This window comes from Budorcas taxicolor, chromosome 7 (genome assembly GCF_023091745.1).
Source record: "Budorcas taxicolor isolate Tak-1 chromosome 7, Takin1.1, whole genome shotgun sequence".
NCBI lineage: Eukaryota > Metazoa > Chordata > Mammalia > Artiodactyla > Bovidae > Budorcas > Budorcas taxicolor.
The window spans coordinates 21398021-21416650 of record NC_068916.1 but is presented as its reverse complement, the minus strand read 5'-3'; the positions used below and the strand labels follow the sequence as shown (position 1 = coordinate 21416650).

General features: G+C 53.0%; 1 protein-coding gene across 1 annotated transcript in view; it reads right to left on the bottom strand.

The window, feature by feature from the left end:
* AP3D1 (adaptor related protein complex 3 subunit delta 1) overlaps positions 1 to 14843 on the bottom strand; it is a 33202-nt gene extending 18359 nt beyond the window's left edge. Inside the window, exons 1-5 of the mRNA XM_052642893.1 lie at positions 14677 to 14843; positions 2788 to 2883; positions 2569 to 2649; positions 1560 to 1640; positions 280 to 387 (exon numbers count right to left, since the gene is read on the bottom strand). Coding sequence (XP_052498853.1) covers positions 280 to 387; positions 1560 to 1640; positions 2569 to 2649; positions 2788 to 2883; positions 14677 to 14772 — 462 coding nt within the window. The 5' untranslated portion in view covers positions 14773 to 14843. The remainder of the gene's footprint in view (positions 1 to 279; positions 388 to 1559; positions 1641 to 2568; positions 2650 to 2787; positions 2884 to 14676) is intronic.
* Positions 14844 to 18630: the final 3787 nt, after the last annotated feature.

Sequence of the window (18630 nt, the reverse complement as noted above, 5' to 3'; positions counted from 1 at the left end):
TGCCACTCATGCCTCAGTAAGAACACACCTGATGGGTCAAGCACCCACCACCACCCCCAGCCAGACCTTGCCCTTCCCCAGAGGACCATTCCAGAGGAGGTGAGGTGAAAGTTGGGCCCATCAGATGATGGAGGGGGAGACAGTGACTAGGTGTCCCAGCTCACCCCAGGAACCCAGGCTGTTTCCACCCGCCCGAGTGTCCTCAGCATGACTTTACAACCAGGTTATCCTGGCACACAAGGCAGTAAAGGCAAGGGGAGGGCCCACTCCCATACTCACCAGTGTCATGATGTCGTTGGCCAGGTCTCTGGCAAGATCTGGGGTAACAAAACAGGATAGGCCAGTCAGCGCAACGCCAGTGTCGTACTGGCTGGGGCTGCTCAGGTCCTGGAAAGGGAATGCGAGGGTCAGAGGCGGGCACCGACCACGGCTTGCTGGGCCCCAGCTGTGCCCGCCAGCCCTGCCCTGGGTCTGGAGACGTGCAGAACAAGGATACATGAAGAGCAGCCAGTTCCACTCTGTCACCAAGAAGAGCTAGGATGGCTCTGGGGGGACAGAGGCGAGGGCTGCCCCTCGCTCCAGGTGTGTAACATGGCAAAGCTGCAGAACCCAGGGCCCTGACCGCCCAGAGGCACGCAGCAGGGGCCCCCCACAGGGAGACACCCACGGATGACTCCTCTAGGCCCCTCCGCAAGTGTTGAGAAGCCTCCACTGGAGCCCCACCTCTCAGGGAGCAGAGAACCAGCAGAAGCAGCGCAACTGCCCTGCCTGACACCCCAGCCTCAGCTCCCGCTGACCTGCGTGGAAGCCCCGTCTTGGCACAGAGGGGGACCCTCCCCACACTTCACATGTGTAAAAGGTGCACCCAGAAATGTCTGAAGAGTTAACCTCCTAGACTGTGGCGATGGTACAAAAACATAGGCTCTTAAAGTTCACTGCAACCCTGGATGTGGAGACTGGGCCTCACAGCACATCCCTCCACTCAGAGTGACTCGCAGAGCCTGACACGGGCAGCAGACACCTCACGATGTGCGGAGGCCTCCAGGCAACTCCTGCAGCCTGCCCGCCCCACAGCGCCTGCCCGGGAGCCCAGTCACCTGTCCCTTGCAGGGTGACCACACCAGCTCCTGGGTAGCAAACCTCCCCCAGCCATCTGAGGACCCAGGGCCGCAGGCTCATGGCAGTTCTGTCCAGGAAAGGTGCCTCTGATGGGCCCCTGACCACTCTCAGCAAGAGCTGATCAAGTCCCCGGGCCAGGGCAGAATGGAGCACTCATTGCTCTTACCACAGAGCTGAAAACCACTCAAGGCCGGAGAGACACACCAGCTGATGCCCAGCACCCAGTGGGCAGAAAGTGCCACCCTCTCAGCAGGTTTCCCCACAAGAGGGGGCAGGGGTCGAAAAGAGTGACTGGGGGCAGTCCCCCAACACTAAGAGAACTCAAGAGGAGAGCCACACATGCCGCCCACCACTGTTGTTTCCGAGGAGGGTGGAGATCATCCACTGCCCACTAACCCCCACTCTCCACATGCTTCCATGGCGGGGTGAGAGGCCCCTACCTTGCGGATCTGGTTGGTGGTCAGCATGATGACGTCAGTCCCTTCGTGAAAGCACTGGGAAGCCGCGAGGTAGCCAATTCGCTGTGAGTGCAACAGAGGCGTTGGGCACAAGGGGAGAGGGCCACGCAGCCCTGGCCGGCCCATCCCCCACCAGGAAGAGGACACCCCGCCCTGAGTGCATGGTCTCTGGAACACAGTGGCTGTCAAGTCGGCCAGCATGGCCTGTCACTGCCCTGCACATCCTCACCGCCTGCTCAGCAGCTGATAGAATGAGTCTCACAAACACGGCATAACCATGGGCTCCCATCTCTGTGGCTGGAGTGGCCTGGAGGCACACCCACACACAAACGTGTGACACTCCAACACACAGGCAGGGCACCAGCCCAACCTTGGCACACCCAGCATCTCATTTCCTCCCCAGGAGAAACCGGCAGGCAGCATGAATGACCAGGTCCGTCAGGAGGACACAGCCTCAGCCTCAGATGCCTGCAGGGCGTGTTCCCAGGGAGAACCATGGGACACCCCTAAATAGGCTGCTGGTGGTGAAGACTGCTTTCCAGGACATTTACTAAAGCGGGAGACGACGTGTTCAGTTGTTATATCAAGTAATAGAAAAGCAATGTCTCAAAGTTGCACGAGTAGGCTCCATGAGATGAAGGCAGAGGGTGCTGAGAAGCACCCGGACAACTGACCAGTGGCGGGCTCTGGGGGGATAATCAGTGCCTGCCTGTGGTGTTTTTTTTTTTTTGAAAGGTTACAAATTTAATTTGTATCACAAAATACATAACCACCCCTACACACCTTAACTTCACTGACACTACTTACAATGGAAAAGAAAACATGGTGTTAATGGTGCTAACACCTTGCTGGGCAGATGTATGATGGGAATGGGTTTCCAGTGGTTGCCACTGTGTCCCCTCCCACCGCAGCCTCATCACACGACACATGCCTTCCCTCCCCCAGGACCCCACTCAGGGGGTTCAGGACCCACAGCGGGCTGTCCCCTCACCTTGAATGTGAACTTGGAGGCGCTCATCACTTCAATGATGTTGAAGGCAGCCCAGCTGATATCATAGCCCAGCATCTGCAGCTGTGGCAATAGAGCCAGGGTCTTAGGCTCCTGCCCAGCCCCTCTCCCCCAACTCCCTGAGCCCAGAGGATGAGGAGACAGATGAGGAGAGACAGGGTCTCAGCCCCTCGCCTGACAGAGCGAGTGGCCAGCACTCACATAGGTCAGCTTGCAGACCGCGTTGGCTTTCACTGCGATATTGTCCTGCTTCAGCTCCTGCTTGATTTCATCGATGCACTGAGAGATATATTTTGCCTAAAATGAAAAAAGAAAAATTGAGGAGCTGCCAGTGTCTGGTTTCCCTTATAGCTCAGTTGGTAAAGAATCCACCTGCAATGCAAGAGACCCCGATTTGATTCCTGGGTCCAGAAGATTCCCTGGAGAAGGGACAGGCTACCCACTCCAGTGTTCTTCGGTTTCCGTTGTGGCTCAGTTGGTAAAGAATCCAGCTGCAATGCAGGAGACCTAGGTTCGATCCCTGAGTTGGGAATCATTTCCCCTGAAGAAGGGAAAGGCTACCCACTCCAGTATTCTGGCCTGGAAAATTCCATGGACTGTGTATAGTCCATGGGGTCACAAAGAGTCAGACACAACTAAGCAATTCTCACTTTCGAGTGTCTGGCTGAAACCTACGACAGACACAGAACACACAGTGTGCACTTCCCTCGATGGGAAATGTCCAGAAGAGGCAAATCCAGAGACAAAAAATGAGCTCCTGGTTGCCAGGGCCAGGGAGGGGGGAGGTGTCTGCTAATGAGGATGGAGTAATGGATGTTCTGGAATTAAACAGAACTCTCTGAATGTACTAAAAACCACTGCACCATACACACGAGAGCAAGGAGTCACACTGTATGGGTATGACAACATGGCTGCTATCCTGAGAAATCCTGTCAGTGTGATGAACTGCCCAGGATCCCCCATGGGCCCTCCTCCCGAGGGGCAGGCAGCGGGGCTGGGGGAGAACAGGAGCAGTCCCCAGATGAGCTCACCAGCATGTTCCAGCCCCTGAAGGACTTGTATTCGTGGCCCATGTGAGTGAGAGGGCCCACACAGGCCCCCTGCTCGCTCTGGGGCAAGGCCATCCAGACAGTGTAGGTACATGAGGGCCGCTGGGTGGTGGGGACTGTCCGCCTCCAGCCCTTGCGGCCCCCAGGTCCTCCAAGACCAGCCACCCTGGGCAGGCGGCGCTGCAAATTCCCCTAGGGCTCCCCATTTCTGAGTTCGCGCCACCAGCAGCCTCTCCTGCATGCATCAGGGGCCTGTGTGCAGCCCCCGCCCTCCCCTCAGTGGCGCTGCAGTGTATCTGCGCTCGGCTCCACGGCCACCACGTGTCCATTCTCCCAGCAGGGCAGGGCTCGGAGCCCTCCCACCTTCCCACTTTTCCGACACACGCAGCCATGGGGCAGGGCTCTATGCGGACACATGTTTTCAATTTTCCTGGGTTTCCTGGGTTTCTAGCACTCATACTAGAACACCAATCAAAAGCCTGGACTGACACACGAAGCCCAGAGCAAGGAATGTGCCCCATGAGACGTAAGGCTCCCACCCAGAGACACGCACAGATGTTACAGTGGCAGTCGCAAGAAAACCCAAACCTGCCAACATGGGAGTCCAGTTGTCACCAGGCTGTGGGGGAGTCTGGTGCCCGCCCCGCCTTCCCAACAGTAGGAGGAGCCTTTGATCTGACCAATAGCAGGGTGGCCAGCACAGCAGCCCTGCTCCCAGTGGCTACACCCTGCATCCAGCGTCACCCCAGACCTCTGGGGGCTCCAGCACAGGCTCCTGGGGAAGGCGCCCCCAGCGTGAGCCCTCAGCCAGCGTCTGATATACATTCCATGACCGAGTCGGACAATGGAACACAAGTCACCAGATCCTTCCAACAGGCTTTCAATTACTAATCACCTGGAGCCTCAGTCCCATACCTGTGCAGGGATGACCCCTTTCTGCACCCTGGAGCGGCAGTTAATGATTTACAAGGGAAAGAGCAGAGAGACCATCCCAAGTGTGGAGAACCTGGCCGAGCATATAGCCCTGCAGACTTGCTTCTGCAGTGAAAGTGACGTCGCTCAGTCGTGTCCCACTCTTTGAGACCCCATGGACTGTAGCCTACCATGCTCCTCCGTCCATGGGATTTTCCAGGCAAAAGTAATGGAGTGGGGTGCCATTGCCTTCTCCAGAGGATCTTCTGGACCCAGGGATTGAGAGGCCTCCCACACTGTAGGCAGACGCTTTACTGTTTGAGCTACCAGGGGCAGACGCTTTACCGTCAGCAGTGCCCAGGGGCAAACAGGTGCTCACAAACATGCTCCCATACTGGCACCTCAACACAGAAGCTGGTCAGCTGGTGAAAGGCCAGCACACCATGCTCTCTGCACATGATTTCCAGGCGGCCTAAGGACCCCTTGGCTTAGGGAGGCCAGGCAGAGTCCGTTCTTGCTAACATCTGTGCAGCCATCCTCAGACCAAGCCTCCCGCAGCCCTGTCTGCAAGTGACTCTCCCGCAGCGCAGGGCAGGAGAGACCACTGGGTCCTGCCCCAGCTTTGATCCTGGGCGAATGCAGCCGCTGGGTAGTGAGGGGAGACAGGAAAGGGGAGGACAGCCTCACATGAACCCTGCCCCACGGTCCCCAGGACCCCGTTCCCACCAGAATACCGCACACAGCCTGCACTGCAGCCCACTGCAGGGCACACAGAGCCAGAGCTCCAGCCCAGACAAGGTCACCGCCCTAAAACACACCCCTCCCTGTAAAACCAACACTCTGCAGAGAACACAACAGAATCCAGAGTGTCTGCAACACACCATCCACAATGTCTGGGTCACAGTCCATAATTATTCAAATCTGAAACAGGAGAGCTTCCCTAGTGACTTAGTGGTAAAGAATCCACCTGCCAATGCAGGAGACAGGTTCAATCCCTGGTCCGGGAAGATCCCACATGCCACAAGTCATCTAAGTCTGTGTGCCGCAACTACAGAAGTCCATGTGCCTCAGAGCCCGTGCTCCGCAACAAGGGAAGCCACCGCAATGAGAAGCCCAAGCACCACAACTAGAGAGCAACACCCGCTCTCCACAACTAAGAGAAGCCGCGCAGCCAACAAAGACTGAAAAAAACCACACCTGCTTAATGTAAAAAAAAAAAATTAGAAACAGGAAACTATAACCTATATCCAAGAAGAAAAACAAAAGATGGCCAGCAAAGACCAACCCTGAGATGTCTCTAGGGATGGAATGAACATATAGAGATTTCAACTCAGCTACTGTAACCATGCTCTCAGGGCCAAAAAGAAAACATACTCGTAATGAATAAAGAGAGAACGTCTCACAGAGAAAGGAAAGCTACACAGAACCATCAGGTGGAAATCCTGGGAAGGGAAACAGCAGGGACTGAGGGAGGAGCGGAAGCTGAGGAGAGAGGTGGCAGCATGACGGTGGGACAAGAGGGACGCCTTGAACACAGCAGAGTCAGAAAAGGGTGCAATAAAGGTGCAGCAAGCGCACGCCAGAGACCCAGGGAAGGAGGCGCAGGGAAAACAGCTGGAAAACTGACAGCTCAAGTCTACCCAAACCTGGTGAAAGACATAAACTGACAACTTCCATAAACCTAGCGCCGGTTCTCCGCAATACGAAACACAAAGGAAAATCACACCCAGACACATCACAGACAAACTGCCGAAAACTGAGACTACGGAGACAGTCTCCAGAGCAGCCAGAGGAGGACCCAGCGGGAAGCCCTGAGCTAGGGGAGGCGGGGGCTCAGGGATCCCCACCTGAGACCGCCCCTCAGAGATGAAAGCAGAGTAACCACCCCCCCACAGCGACCCTGCACCTCAGAGCACCCCCTGGGGCAACAGCCGAGCCCCCAAAAGTGACTGACCCAAGGAAGGACAACCCTTCCTCAACACTAATGTTTAGCCACAACACTAGTGCACAGCGCACAGGCTTGGGGTTCCTACAGGCGGGGCAGGGAGGAAACGACTGTGAAATATTAGAAGGATATACTTCACTCAGGAGTGTTTACATACTTATCTAAAACAGAGTTACACATTCGAAGTTAAAGTAAGGAACGTGGGAGAACAGTATATTAGTCTTTGTAGTCTGATTTACACGCAGCATTGCTAACAATGAAGTATTTTTCTCCTTTTTACAAAGAAGAAAAAAAAAAAGGCCAGGGTATACAAAGGATCTAGATGCAGTAAATTATACAAGCAGATGTAGGAGGTATTGTAGGGAGGGGCCCAGACCACCGCAATACAACGAATATCGCGATAAAGTGAGTCACACTAACTAGGGGGTCTCCTGGTGCACGTAAAAGCTACACTCACACTATTCTGTAGTCTGCTGAATGTGCCACATCGTTGTGTCTAAAAAAACGTAAGTACACACCTTAATTAAAAATACTTTATTGTGGGACTTCTCTGGTGGTCCAGTGGCTAAGATTCTGAGCTCCCAATGCAGACGGTCAGGGTTCGATCCCTGGTCAGGGAACTAGATCCCGTGTGCCACAAATAAGACCTGGTGCAGCCAAGAAAATTTCATTGCAAAAAACGCTAACCGTCATCTGAGGCTTCAGCAAGCCACCTTTTTTGGGGGGATGGGGCAGGATCTTAGTTCCCTAACCAGAGATCAAACCTGGGCCCTCAACAGTGAAAGCGCAGATCCTAACCACTGGACCATCAGGGAATTCCCAGCAAGCCGTATTTTCGCTGGTGAAGGCCCTGCCTCCACTGTGGACTGGGTGGTCATGGTAGATTCTTAAAACAAGTCAACAGTGAAGTCTGCACAATCAGTGGCCTCTTCCTCTCATAGATGGTTTCTCCATCATGGCTGATGCCATCTGATGGCATTTTAACTGCAGGAGAACTTCCTTCACAGCTAGAGTTGATTTTCCCAAACCCTTATCAACGAAGGTACATAATATTCCACCTGCTTTGTTATCACTTCCACAAATGATAGTGCTACGTCTTATGTGGGTGAGGTTCGTGGAGCCCCAAGACAATTGTGAGAGTAACACCAGAGATTGCTGACCGCAGATCACCATCACATAATAACTGAAAATTCGTGAGAATTACCAAAACGTGACTCAGAGACACAAAGTGAAGGAATGCTGTTGGAAAATGTGGCAACGTGCTTGCTCACTGTGGGGTCACCAGAGACCTTCCATTTGCGAAACACGCAGCACATGGAAAGCATGATCACGGAGAAAGCTGTAAAATAAGGTCTATCTGTATTAAAAACAAAAATTAGAAGCTATTTTAAGGTCAAAAGTATACATGACTATGTGTCCTTAACACTTGTTTCAAAAACAGAGGTTGGTGATGCGAACATGATGAAATTCTCACCCCTCGGCCTGTTCTGAGCAGCCACACTTCACCACGGAGCACACAATGCTGAGATGGATGTGCAACCCCAAATTTATCCAGAGCAAAGGACACACGCCTGGTATGAACCCGGCAGCTATGGAAAAATAGCCATCCAACCCTGCCTGCTTAGAAGAGCCCCCTGGGTCACTTAAGACACCCCAAGATTCCCAGAGGAGTGGGGTCAGACCTTGAGGGGTCGACCCAAGAAGCTGCCCTTGACCCTGATGGATTGGCAGGATCAAAAACCACACACCTGGACCAGAGAGTCTCTTTTAAAAAAGACTTCTTTTTTTTTTAAAGCAGTTTTAGGTTCAAGCAGAACTGAGCGGCAGATAGAGATTCCCGGCTCGCCCGCCCCCACGTATGCACAGCCTCCCCAGCAGTGCGCATCTGTACAATCGATGAACCCACACAGACACGTCATCACCCAGGATCCACAGCTGGTGTCAGGGTTCATTCTGTGGGTCTTGACAGATGTATGTACACTGACAGGCACCCAGCGTCACTGTATCACTGAACAGAGTCACTGCCCTAAACCCCTCTGGCCCCGCCCATCCATCCCCCCTTCCCCATAACCACCTATCCTTCTACAGAGCTCCGCCTTTTCCAGAATGTCCCAAAGCTGGAATCACAGTGTGGAGACTTTTCAGACAGTTTCTTCCACTTAGTCATGTGCGTTTAAGGTTCCTCCCTATCTTCCTGGGGCTTGATGACTTCTAATCCAAGTAAAGCAGCATTGTCAGGATGATCTGTCCACCTCCTGGAGGACATCATCTCACTTGCCTGGTCCACTGACATTTCCAAGAGATTCTCTCCGAATCGTCATAAATATGTGGGTCTTGCCATCACCCTCGGCTGCCTGCTGGGTCCCCAGTTCAGAGCCCAGAGCCCCTCCACCCTGCTCCTGTAAGCAGCAGTCCTGAGACTCCTGGGGGAGGGAGCTGCTGGACATGGTTGAGGTCATCACCAGAGATGGACATCTATTACGACAGGGGACCACAGAAGGCTGTCTCTGTCACTCCATCTACGTTGCCAGCAACAACCAGCTGCTGTCTACTACGATCATCACTTCAGTAAAAAAATACACTTTAACCCCAAAATGTAGGCAAGGCAAGTCAGTGTCAGAACAGGAGAATTCTGACAATGTACAAGCTGGCCCACAATGAGGACATTCCCCAAGGGAAGCCATACCTAGGGAGACAGCAAGGCAGGGCGAACCTGTCTTGGCTGTGCCCATCACAGGCCCAGGACTCAGCGTGGATCAGCTGCAGGGGCCACAGTCAAGCCTCAGACTTCCCAACCTCCCACACCATCTCTCAGTGAGGTCCCAGAGCAAGGTTCCCAGAGAGGCGACCGTGCTCCAGGGGATGCCAGGCCCCACCTGGGACATCCGTGTTCATCAGGACTGGGGGCTCCCGGCACGTGAAGGAGCCAGGGAGGCTGCCCCACACTCCAGTGCCCGGGATGCCCCTCCACCCCGAGGATGACTAAGTCCTCGTGTCCACAGTGCCGGAGGGGGATCCTGGCCTCGAGCCTGCCTTAGCCACCTGCAGCCTTTCAACCTCCTGTAGCCCTCACACAGCTGGGTATCCCCAGGGGCCACAGAGACCCCCTTCCCCAGACTCGGTCCTCACAGCTGCCGCCACCCATGGTATCTAGACCTACAGTGTACCCTTGAAAACTCCCCCAAGTCAGGGGAAAAATGCACAGAAAGAGGCCCAAATCCTGAAGAGACAGCTTCAAGGAGTCAGCAAAAGGCGCCACGCCAAGCAGAGGGAAGGCAGGGAGGCCCCGGGGCTGCTGCTCGAAGCAGAAGCCATAGCAGCCCTCGTGGTGGCCACGGCCCAGGAGGACACCGCTCATGAGGATATGGCCGGGGGAGGCTGAGGCTGCTCCCGCTCCCACTCCCGCCACCGCGGCCCGCCCTCCTGTACACGGCGGCACATAAATGCCCCAGGTGGGAAACAAGCCAGATGTCCAGCAATAGTCCAGTGGATAAAGGAACCCTGGTGTAGACAGACAACACACCCCTGTCGGCGACAGAAATGAACAAGTCATGATGGCCCTTTCCCGTGGCAGAGAGTGAGAGCAGCCGCTGCAGGTGACCAGAAGCAAGCAACACTGTCCAGGGACACACATATAAGGGGGAAAACTCTGAGCAAAGCAAGGAAGTGACACGCAGAGAACTTAGCGTGATTACTATCACTACACTTAAACTGTACAACGCTAAATTCAGTGCAGGTGTGTCACATTCTGCACAAGTAAGAATGAGAGGAAAACAGCACAAACCTGGAAGACACACCCTGCGGGCTACCTGGGAAACACAGACCATCCCCCCCAACCAACCCCGCGACCCTAGGGGGGTCCCACAACTCAGTTGGGTTCTCACACACTGCCAGGAGTCAGCACAGACCCCACAGGTCTGCCCCCACCGCACACACCAACCAGCTGTAAATCAGGGTTCCCAGAACACCCCTTGCCTCAGGGAAGCATTTACTTATGTTTTCCAGCTTATTACATAGTAAGGGCACAACAAAGCCAATAGACGGACAGCTGGCCAAAGAGGCAAGGGGGCAGGGCAGGGCGCAGGGCCCAGAGGCAGGACTTCTGCCCTCACAGCAGGCGGTGTGCCACCCCGCACACAGGTGCTTTCACCAACCAAGACTCTCCCTGAAGCCCACACTTTAGAGACTTTTATGGAGGCTTCATCACAAATACATGATCCATCATAAACTCCACCTGCAGCCCCTCCTCCTTCTCTAGAGGACTGGAGGGGAGTGTCTGAAAGTTCTAAGTTTCAAACCATGGCCTGGCCTTTCTGGTGCCCCAGTCCCACAAAGAGTCACCTCATCAGAACAAAAGACACCCCACCTCCCAGGTAACCCCAAGGGACTCAGCAGCTTGGGGCCAGGAACTGGGGGCAGAGACTGAACACTCCAACCAGGATGCTCCCAGTTACCTCTGTTGCTTAGGAAGCTACAAAGGTTCCCGGAGCTCTGCCACAGGAGCAGAGACAGGCCTCCTTATCTCACAACAGCATAGGGTCCAACAACACAGTGACAGCACAGGGAACAAGGGTCACCTAGATGAAGGGGAAGCATTAAAGAACCCAGAGAAATCTTCCCTATCAATTATGGTCAGGGGATCCCGCGCCTAGTGGACACTGGGGCGTATCTGGGAACACTGTGATTATCAAGACTGGGGGAGGCCTGGCATCACACAGGTGGGGCCAGAGACACTGCTCAACACCCCACAGTGCCCAGGACAGCCCCCTTCAGGACTGACCCAGACTGAAGTCAGCAGTGCCAAGGGGGAGACACCCTGACTCAGGGTGTTAACTAAACTTGTTTACTAAACTTCCTATCTTTAGTCTTCTCAGTTTTTAAAATAGTCTTACAGAATAACCAAAAGCACCGAACCAGGCACAACACATGCTTTAGTAACTGTCCCTAGGGCAAGGAGCAGCAGCCCTGCACATACCTCACGGCCCGAGGAGCCCCAGACACCCTGGCAAGGACTGAACCCCAGGAAATTGCATTTCTGAAGTCAGAGACCCTAGAATAACAGCACTTCGTACAGTTCAATCTTAATCCCAGATTATGCCCAATTCCAAAATACCACTCCACAGTTAACCCTTGCTGTTGCAGGGGACTGGTTCCAGACCCCCGAAGACACCAGAATCCTCAGACACTCCAGTCCCTCCTATACAATGAACTTCTACATGACGTACACACATCCTTCCGTTCACTTTAACTCATTGTGAGATGACTTACAACACCTGACCCAATGTAAGTGCTGTGTATTCAAATAGTTGCCAGTGTGCAGCAAATTCAAGTCTTGCTTCTTGGAACTTTCTGGAATTTTTAAAAATATACTTTCAATTCAGTTGGTGAATGCAGAACCTATGGATACACACAGCCAACTATACACAATTAGGACTGAATTTTTCAAGTTCAGAAACCAGTTGAGTAGGTTAGACGCAAGCTCAGACCCCACACAAAAACTGACAACTGCAAGGTGCCACCTGATGGAGTGAGCTGGGACACAGACAGAGAAAGTGTAACCCACTTGATTGCTGGCGGGGGCAGGGAGGGGGGCGGAGGTGTGCACCCACACTCAGAGGGTTGGTCCTCAGGAGCACTTCAGGGACATGGACAGCACTCAGGACGGGCTGCCACCATAACAGGGAAGACCAGCACAAAACCTTAACAGAATCTCCCTCAAGTTCTATTTACAGAAAAAAACTCTCAAACTGATTTCTGGGAAGAAGTATTTTACCTTTTCACTTTCATAAACACTGAGCTTATTATAAAAAGTTATGCATATAATCTAAAAAGGCTGAAAGAAAAGGTTTTCCCCCAAATATGAAAAGTACTCATAAGAATTCAACATTGAAAATCATTTGTTTTTTTCCTATACACAAGTTTCAGAAGCAAGGACACTCCCAAGTGACTTTCCTCACCTGCCCACATGAGCTGGTGCTGTATTAATATACATTGAAACTCAAGCACCCCAGAAAGATGGGAATCAGCCCATTATTTTTCAAACTTCTTTGAGTCACTGTAAAAAGCATGTTTTCCATGGTAACCCCACTCACAGGCATGCACATGCTTACTACCCCAAGCAGAAGCAAAAGTTTCACAGTTACTCTGCCAGGGGTCTGGACTTTCTAGATTCTTCTTTGGGGAGCTCACAGAAGCCTGAGTTACAGGCACTCAACAAGATTGGGGGGGGGGGTAGCCGTCCCTCCCACTTTACACTAGGGAACTCTCCCCTCACTCAAATAGGACCAAGAACCTGGACTTGGGTATCACAACGTCACATGCTAAATCATGATGCCATTCCATCCGGCTTTTTTTAAGGTCACTGCCAAGCCTCACTTCTATGGTGCCACAACAGTTTAAGCTACAATCTATTGTAAACAGTAAACTCTGAGGGAAAACTATACTACTGCCAGTCTTCCTTGGAATGGGGGGTGGTTTGGGAGCTAAGAGTAACTCCATAGCTGCCTGCTGTGCTCCCCAACATCTGGAGCCAGTCATGACCGACCAGATCACAGCTCTTCTGATGAGGGACCCCAGAATCCTGAGCCACATCCTGTGGGAATCGCCCACAGGCCTGGACAGCATCTGCGTGGAACCCAGGCACCACCACCATCAAAACGCCAAATAATGGGCTCCAAGCCTGAGGATCAAGCCATCAGTTCCTACCAACTCCGAGTGAGTAGAGCACGATTCAGGGCACTGCCCCTGATAACAGGCTTGCACCCTAAAAAGCAGATGCCCTAACTGGAACTCGCATTTCTCCAGGGCAAAGACCCTCGGCCCCTCCTCAGAATCTCGGAACACACTGCTCAATAACACCCACTACCAGAGGCGGGTATCTGGAGGTCAACCAGCGCAGAAAAAGTAATCTGAGGGCGCAAACTCCTTCCACATATTTGCTTTGCCATGCCCTGGGGTCTGAAATGCAGGCTGACCAGCTATTCTTTCAAAGAGAAACTAAAGATCAGACCAAGAGTTCACTACTGTTGTGACCAGTGGAACTGGCCAGAGTGTTTAACATGATGCAAAACCTAGGTGCCTAGATGTAGCCAAAGAAGGGAAGGTGGGCGAGTTACAAAAATGAACCAAAATAACCTAATTACATTTCAGCGAGGTCACATCCATTCTGATAAAGTGCAACAGAGGCAGGAACTCAAGCTCTCCGCAGAAGGACAGCGCCCGGGGCTCTTGGTGCCTGCCAGCGAATTCCTTAATGTCCCTGCACTTTCCTCTCGGCTCTGCTGGCTTCCTCGGCGCCACTGTGAGGGCCGGCCAGGTGGCACCTGGTCGTGGGACCTGTCCGACAGCTGCTCTCCATCGGGGAGCCTCACTCTCAGGCAAGGAAAAGGGGACTTGCTCCACCTTCCATTGTGTAAGTGCAGGTTTGGGTCTCCCTCCCCGGAAGCCAGCGGTCTGGTGGTCACTAACTGTCCCCATTCCTCCTAAATCTAGGTCACAGGTTGTGCGGTGGCGGGAGGGAAGAAAATGGTGCCCACTGTTACAACACTACTTCTGGAAAACCTTTTCCCCTCTTGCTTTCGGGTGTCTAGTTGAAGTCTGCTTCCCTATTCCAGGACTCCTGAGCTGCTTCCTTAATTTGGCCTAGAACGTCGGCTGCCCCGCCCCTTACCCGCTAGGAGGGGCGGCCCCACCTTCTGGGGGACTCGAGCCCAGGAGGCAAGGCCAATTCCTGACCAGACACCGGGGAGCAACCTGGACGTGCGTTTATCCCAGAAAGGGTTTCCTCCGGGGGCGGCCCGCAGAAGAGGAGGGTCCCCCAACAAGGAGTCCAACGCCTGGGGCGGGGCAGGGGGCTCTGCATTTTGAACAAGAGATACACAAACACATTCAAGATCGGAGATCCGCCGCTAGCGAGGGTGGGGACCTGCGAAGTCTCTTTCGAGCCACCCTCGGGGAGCGGGAGATGGGCCCCCAACTCCAAGAGGATAAACTGAGGCTCGGAGAAGGAACGGGCAGAGGTGCGGAGGTCGAGGCCGCAGGCAGGCGGGGCTCCAGCCGGGAGCGGGGCCGCGGGGGCGGGCGGGGGGCCGGAATCACGGGCAGAGCCGGGAACCGGGTCGGGTCGGACTGGGTCGGTCAGGGCGAGAGTCCGAGCCAGGGCCAGGGTCGGCGCGCTGGGATCACCTCGTCCTCCTTGTGGTTGCGGATGCCGCGCACCAGGTCCTGCAGATTCTTGTCGAACATGCGGTCGATGCTGCCCTTGACCATCTTGAGGGCCATCGCGGCGGCCGCCGCCGGGCTCGAGCCCCGGGAGGCCCACGGCCGACGGCCCTGAGGGAGCCCAGGGGCCGCGCTTGCCGCCCGCGGAGCGCTGTGCTGCCGGCCGCCGCGGAGGGGCGGACTCCCAGGCCAGGTCGACGGCGGCTGACGGGGCGGCGGCGGCAGCGACCCGCTCGGCAGGCCGCGCTCCCCACCACTCCGGCTCCGCGCCGCGCCGCTTGCAAATGGCCGACAAGATGGCGGCCGGTCAGCTGACGGCGGGAGCCCCGGCCCGGCGGCCGGCCCCCGGAAGCCCCGCCTCCCTACAGGCCCCGCCTCTTCACTCCTAGACGCCGCGTTTCCCTGACGACGCCAGGCCGTCCAATGGAAAAGCAGACAACGGCCTCCGGGCGGCCCAGCCACGCCCCCTGCGTGTCAGCGCTTTTCCCCCTCATAGGTCCCCCTCCGGAACTCCACCTACTTCCCCGTTCCGGAATGTTACCACGCCCTCTACGCGCGCCTCCTTGCCCCGCCCCTCAACTCTGTGACAGATGTGGGCGGGGCCTGCTGTGGGCGGGGCGCCCACGTGGAGCTTCTCAAAGAGGTTCCCTGAGAAGAACCTAGCTCCGCCCTTTCTGATTCTAAAAGCTTACGTTGTCAGAGAACCTCCAAATCCCGCTCTGCGGTGGACTGGTCTCGTATGTCCTGCAAGTGTCACAGAATTCTGTGATATGGGGAGTATATGATATGGGCGGAAAGATTGAAGGGAGAAGAAGGGCAATGAAGTATGAAACGGTTGGATGGCATCATCAACTCAATGGACATGACTGAGGAAACTCTGGGAGATGATGAAGGACAGGAAAGCCTGGCATACTGCTGTCCATAGGGACACAAAGTGTTGGACAAGATTGAGCGAGTGAACAACAGGAATTAACGTGCCCACGTGGAGAAATTGAGATCGAGAGATAGGACTTCAACCCATTCACTCGTTCTGTGCTGTGCTTAGTTAGTTGCTCAGTCGTGTACGACTCTTCGCGACGCGATGGGCTGTAGCCCGCCAGGCTCATCTGTCCATGAGATTTCCCAGGCAAGAATACTGGAGTGTGTTGCCATGCCCTTCTCTAGAAGATCTTCCCAACTCAGGGATCGATTGGCGGTTTCCCTTATTGTAGGCAGATTCTTTACCGTCTGAACCACCAAGGAAGCCCAATTCATTCCTTCAACTAACATTTATTGAGTGCCAACTGTGTCCTAGGCCTGGCAAGTGAATGAGATACACTTGGTTCCTGCCCACCAGAATCCACCATGAAGAAAGTAAAAAAAGCAAGCCACAAACTGGGGTAAGATATTTGTAATACATATATTGGACAAAAGATTTATATCCACAATATAATTAAACAGAAAATAAAGCAGAAACAAACAAAAATTCCTACGAATTGTGAAGAAAAAGACAACCCAGTTGAAATACGGCACAAGTTGTGAATATGCGCTTCACAAAATAAAAGATGCACATGGCCAATAGAATGCCCTATCTCAGTCATAAAAGAAAAGTAAAGTTAAACCACACTGAGGGGGGCTTCCTTGGCAGTCCAGTGGTTAGGACTCCATGCTTCCACTGCAGGGGACACGTGTTCCATCCCTGGTCTGAGAACTAAGGTCCCACACATCGCAGGGTGTGCCCTAAACTTTAAAAAATTTTGGCTGTATCTTTTAAAGCTAATATATGTATGCCCTTTAACCCAAAAATTCTACCACTGTTCCCAACAGGAAAACATAAATACATCCACCAAAGACTGGAACAAGAATGTTCACAGTAACTGTATTTATGTTAGCCAAAAACTCAAAAGGATCCAAATATCTATCAACAGAAAATGGATACATAACTCCCTGGTATAACTTTGCAGCAAGGAAAAGAACAAAGTACTAACAGAAAACAAAATAGGTGAAGTTCACACACACAATGTTGAACATAATAAACGAAACATTAAAGAGTGTACACAGCATGGTTCTACTGATATGATGCCCAGTTGCATGCAGATTTAATCTATGGCAGGGTCTTCCCTGGCAGTCCGATGGTTGGGGCTCTATGTTTGATCCCTGCTCAAAGAACGAGGATCCTGCATGCTATGAGGTGCCAAAATTAATCTATGATGAAAGATTAACGTGCATGCACAGTTGCTCAGTCATGTCCAACCCTTTGCGACCCCACGGACTGCAGTCCACCAAGCTCCTCTGCTCATGGAATTCTCCAAGCAGGAATACTGGAGTGGATTGCCATTTCCTACTCCAGGGGACCTTCCCAACCCAGGGATTGAACCCATGTCTCCTGCCTTGGCAGGCAGATTCTTTACCACTACACCACCTGGGAAGCCCCAGCTTAAGTAACATCATAGGTTAAACAAGTATACAAGAGAGAACTGAAAACTGGATAAATAGGTTCTGGCATAACCACACACACAATGGATTCCTGACCAGCTATTAAAAAGAAACGTAGTTGGTAAGTCATTGCTATGGGAATTGCCCTTCCACCCAAAACAACTAGGGAACTGGACAAAATATATAAAACCCTGGTTTTCAGATAGCATACAATAGGCAGTGGAGAGAGGAGGGAAACAAACAGGATGAGCCCCAGAGTTGCCCCAGAATTCTGCCTGTAAGTAATTTCCAGGCTGTAGGTCAGAGAGGGGAAACCCAAACAGAACACAGAGTTTTCATAGTCTGAGGAAACAGAGATGGGAGGTGACAGGTCAAAGTGGCTGCAGTCTGGAGGGTGGTGTGCTGGAGAACAGGGAACTATTTTAAGAAACTGCTCTTAAATTTTCACAGGGGTGCCCTCAGGTGTTTGCTTGAATATCCAGCTCTAAGTGCATGTGGTGAAACTTCAGGAGGCCGGGCAAAGAACAAGGCTGGGGAAAGGACAATCCCTGAGAGCTTGTCTATTGTGGGACTGCTTGGAGAACCTGCCAGCAAAGGTGGAGAGAGGGACTTCTCTGGTGGTCCGGCGGGTGTCTCTGTGCTCCAGTGCAGGGGGCCCAGTTTCGATCCCTGGTCAGGGAACTAGATCCCACATACTGCAACTAAGACTCAGCACAGTCAAATAAAAATAATTATTTTTTTTAAAAGGTGCATTTAATTCATTGAGTATGTGAGACATCCAGTAGGGACCTCAGAAGTTTTGTGCTTCATTGTAAAATGAAGTCTATTCTAACTGTTCTGGTGTTTTTCTTTGGCCACATAGCATGTGGGATCTTAGTTCCCTGACCAGGGATCAAACTCATCTCCCCTGCAGTGGAAGCGTGTAATCTAAATACTGGACCACTGGCAAAATCCTGAGATTGATTTTACATCATATTTGAAGTAAAACAACAGTATATGGAGAATGGGAGGTACAAATAGAAATGTAACCTTGTAAGGGTCCTATAAAATGTGCAAAGTAGTATGTTTTAACCCTAGTCAGACCCATAGAAATAGGCAGTAGTTGGTGGGGGCCAGGGGCTAGAGAGTTAGTCTTAAATAGGGCAGAACTTCAGTTTGGGAAGATGAGAAAGTTCTGGAGATGGATGGTGGGGGTGGTTGCCCAAGAATGTGAATGTACAACTGTCACTTAAAAATGGTTAAGATGGGGGCTTCCCTGGTGGTAGAGTGGATGGGAATCTGCCTGCCAATGCAGGGGACATAGGTTCGATTCTTGGTCCGGGAAGATTCCACATGCTGCAGAGCAACTAAGTCCGTGCACCACAATGATTGAACCTGTGCTCTAGAGCCTGGGAGCTTGAACCACTGAGCCCATGTGCCACAACTACTGAGCTCTGTGTGCCCTAGAGCTCATGCTTTGCAACAAGAGAGTGGCCGCTGCTCACCTCAACTACAGAGAAGCCC